At 22.3% G+C, this 4,395-nt stretch overlaps 1 protein-coding gene across 1 annotated transcript; it reads left to right on the top strand.

The window, feature by feature from the left end:
• Positions 1-853: 853 nt before the first annotated feature.
• Positions 854-2,061, top strand: LOC129619110 (uncharacterized). The gene is made up of 3 exons (XM_055534195.1): positions 854-1,096; positions 1,406-1,618; positions 1,685-2,061. The coding sequence occupies exons 1-3, from the start codon at positions 1,006-1,008 to the stop codon at positions 1,870-1,872; spliced, it is 492 nt and encodes a 163-aa protein (XP_055390170.1). The 5' UTR covers positions 854-1,005; the 3' UTR covers positions 1,873-2,061.
• The last annotated feature ends 2,334 nt before the right edge of the window (positions 2,062-4,395 follow it).

Raw genomic sequence — 4,395 nt, forward strand, 5'->3', positions numbered from 1 at the left:
ATGTGAAAAAAGTTTTAAATTTGATATCTTTTTTACGTTTTTAATACTAAAATATTTTAGAATTTAATATAGTTTTTATCAGAACGAAATTGTGTTTTAGTAAAAATTAGATAAATGTGCTTTTATAAAATTAGTTTTTAAGAGTACTTATCTTTTAAATATTATAATTTTTTTTTATAACTTATAAAAATTTTCGGCAATAAAATTAACAAATAAAAGAGCAAATTGATAAGTAAAAAATTAATTGTCTTTGAATTTTTGGTTTGATAATAACTTTCTATTAATGTCAAGTTTATGAAAAGACTGAACAGACAGGCTTTTTAAGCTAGAACAATATTCCATTCTGAAATTAATTTTTGACGAATTTTGTGTAAATGCGTTTCAGTGAGGTGTACACTTTATAGTGTTCAAAAAAATTAATTTAATGTACACTGTTAGTTATAGAAAACTATGAAGTACTAAGTAGAGAACATTTATTTATGCATATTTTGAAAATAGAAGGAAAATTTTAAATATTTTGTATTGCTTCTTCTAGGTACTCAAATAAAATTGATGAAAAATTTTTTGTTTTTTATAAATGGACTTTTAGAGTTTTACATGTCTGATACTTAAAAAAATCTGTAAATATAAAACATTTTCATTCAAGGAATTTGGTTTAAAAATAGTTATCAATTGCAGTCCCTCGAAAGACAACATTAAACTTCTTATTAAAAATAAAAAAATAAAAGTGTACTCAATTTCCGTATTTTTCATAATATAACTATACTCAACATTTAATAAAAATATATGGCAACTTTTACTTATTACTAGTTAAAGCAAAATAAATTCAATGTCAATCAACGTATGTATATATGTACCTCACACAAATTAAATACATTTTATAAATTTAATAACAATGATTGTCAATCATTGAGAAAAAAATAAACGGCAGAATAAATTCTTGACTTTTCGATTAATTCTTATTTTGTTTAAGGAGAAGTTTTCTAGTACTAATTGAGAGAAAAAATGACTACTAAAGAACCTGATGATTTTGATAATCAAAATAGATCAAAAGAACATTTTGTGCACTTATTTTTATTGTACTTAAGAACTCTATGTAAGTAAAAATGTAAATTTTATTTTAAATATTATGTACCTATATACTGTAAAAACAAAAAACAAGGATCCATATAATTCAGGCTTAAATTACCGTTATAAAGTAGGAGTTAATCTAAATAATAAACAACTTCTAAGGTTGGTGTTGGCATATGCATTACATGACACCAGTTCCATGATTCGTAGACTTTAAAATTTATACGGTTGTACGAATTCTACTGTTTTCTTTGCTTTTGTTGATAGACAAATAAATTTAAAAAAATAGTTTTTCTTTTAATATTTGTTATATTACATGTATATATATTTTTAGGGGAAAATATAAAAACAAATGGTGAAATATTTTTGCAGCGTATCGGAGCTTACGAAGTATTAGAATCAGTTGCCCAAATGTCAGCAAAGCACCCGTATTTGGCATTAGTAGTCTCTGTTTTAATTGCTACATTTGTTCTTCCATTTTTAATTATATTTGGGTTTGCCTTGCTTGTCGTGATATTAACGTTTACAGGATTTATATTAATCGAGGGTAAGTTGTGATTGATATAATTTACAAAAAAATCTTTTGAAAAATCGTTAATAATTTCCATTTAAGGTACTTTAATCACTATTGTCTCAGTTTTATTATTTGGTTGTTTGGCAGCTGTATTGTTGGTCCTTTTATTTTTTGGTGGACTTACACTTGCTAGTTATTTAGGATTTATGCATGTGTTTGATCTTTATAATGGAATCAATAAGACTGCGATTAAAAATTTTTTGAAAAAAGAAAATTCACGAACTTAAGATTTTGCTAGCCAAAAATTCTTTTACATTTAGATCATCAATTACTAAGAAGTAAAAAGGAATCTCATAACTTTATATTCGTTATAAATATTTGTTTGTATCTATTTAACGATAATTTAAATAACTTACTTAAAGTTGCAAAACATAGTATTAAAAATAAATTTCTTGTATTAATATGCCGTCTATCAATAAATCATAAACATTATAATATATTGATTAGTTTTATTTTATTACAGAAAATGAAACAGGAAATAATTTCTGCACTGATTATGCCTTTATGTATAATTTTATGTAGTACTATATATAAGATCAATTTAAAAAAATTCAAGAAAACTAAATGGAACTATTTTTTTATTTATTATGTAAAAATTTTAATTGAAAAATTCAGTAAGAATTTTGATTACGTGGATTACGTGTTATGAAAATGTGAAGCTATTTGTGACCGCATTTTTTGGGAGTCCAATGCTTGAATGGACTCACAAATGATTTATTATTTTAAACATTTTGTTATTTTTATACTACATACATAGGTCTAAACATTTAAAGGTGAAGTAAAAAAATTCTGCAATTTCAATCCCAAAAACTTGAAACAAGCGAACTTTATGGAAAAGAAAACGAAAATTTTATGGAAAAGAAATTATTTTTTAGATTTTGCATCAGGAGTTTGAATAAAAATAATAAAAATGCTATTAAAAAAACGCATAAGTATATTTTTTGACACAAATATTATACTTAAACCTATTTTTAATCTTTTTTAATTTTTTTGTTTTTCAATTTTTTTTACGATCTATCTTAAATTGTATTGGTTTTTTAATTAGAAATATTACAATTTAAAATGACTGCTTAATATTATTTTTTATATATTACAAATGAAATTGTAAAGTTAAAAACACTTTTCTATTTCACTAATTAATTATTTTGTTTTTTTTTTCCTTCATCCCAATTCGAATTTGTATTTTTAAAAATTTTTATATTTAATAATTTTAAATTTTGAATTATCTAACTTTTCAATTTCATTTTGTCACAAAATATGTGTGAATGTATGTTTTAACTGTAGTCAAAAGTTTTTGATTAATTATCAAGGTCCGATTATCATAAGTTTTATATAATATCAAGGTAAACAAAATAAGTGAGTATGTAAGTAATTATAGTCATTTCGAAAGTAATATTAAGAATTTCTAAAAAAATTTACCATGCAAAAAGTTTTTACTATTTAAAAACAAAGTTTCACAAAACAAAATTTTTGGAAAAGGAGGAGGAATTCGCCAGAAGTAAACAATAAATACTTTAAAAATGATAAACGCGGTCATTTTTTTTATGTTTAACAAAACAGAATTTCAATGAATTTCTAATTTGTTGAATATCTTAAAATTAAAAAAACTTCATTTAATTTGAGAAAAAGACACTTAAGTTTCCCTAATATACAACATAATTATATTAAATTTTGCGCTGCAACATACGCACTTTATTACAGTTGATTTTTTTTCTGAAAGATGAAAACTAAAAAAACATTTGGTTTATCTAAATTTGCAATAATTTTAATTTAATAAAAGTTGTAGAAAATATTATTTCAAGTATATTATTATTCTGGAAAATCATAGAAAATATTTTTTTTTATAAATGTAAGTAATATTAAAAATTGTAATGGAATATTTTATCATTGGAAACGAAGCAAAAATGTAATTTCAGCAAATTTTGTAAATCAAAAAATCATTTGTATACGATATTAACGCCTTACAGTTATCTATTTATTAGTTTATTCCAGTGCTTCTCACAGACGAGAGAAAATTCATTTGAATAGTTTCTTGAGTTCATTTTTGCTCAAGTAATCTGTTTCAATTTTTAAATAATAATATATTTAAATTGTATTCTTAAATAACAGTTATAATATTAGACATTTTTTCATTATTATTTTTACGTTTTCAAACATAAAAAACTTTTTGTCCAAAAACAATTGATTAGGGATTTCTATTTTACTCGCCGGGATTGATTAGCTGGTATACTACATACATATCTCGTTTTTTCTGAAATTTATAAAATTTGCAAAAAATTTAATCAATATTTCTTCACTTTGTTTTTAAAAATGATGGTTTCAGTCACGATAGTTTGAAAAAAATCTTATGAATAAAATGAATATTGGTAAAATAAAATATTTTTTTGAAAAAAAACGAGAATTCTGATTTGAAAGTGAATAAAAAGTAAGATAAAAAACATGGGACCCACGAACGATGCTTTTATTATTTGAATTTGATTGATCAACAATAATTTGAAAACTAATAAATAAAAAATTAGTAAATAAATTTAATAGACGTTAAAATATCTTTAAAAAAAATTAAAGCTTTATTTTTAAGATTACCAGATTTGGAAAAACAAAAAAAAGGAAACTGGAATTATTCGTTGATTATTTTAATCGAAATCTGCTGACAATAAATTTACAATTAAATTTGAGTATAAATTTATATGAACATATATTTGTAACATAATTTATTTTAATATAGGAGAAAATTAAAATAACACAAATGT

This window comes from Condylostylus longicornis, unplaced genomic scaffold, assembly GCF_029603195.1.
Source record: "Condylostylus longicornis isolate FDR11 unplaced genomic scaffold, ASM2960319v2 ptg000010l, whole genome shotgun sequence".
NCBI classification, from domain to species: Eukaryota; Metazoa; Arthropoda; class Insecta; order Diptera; family Dolichopodidae; genus Condylostylus; species Condylostylus longicornis.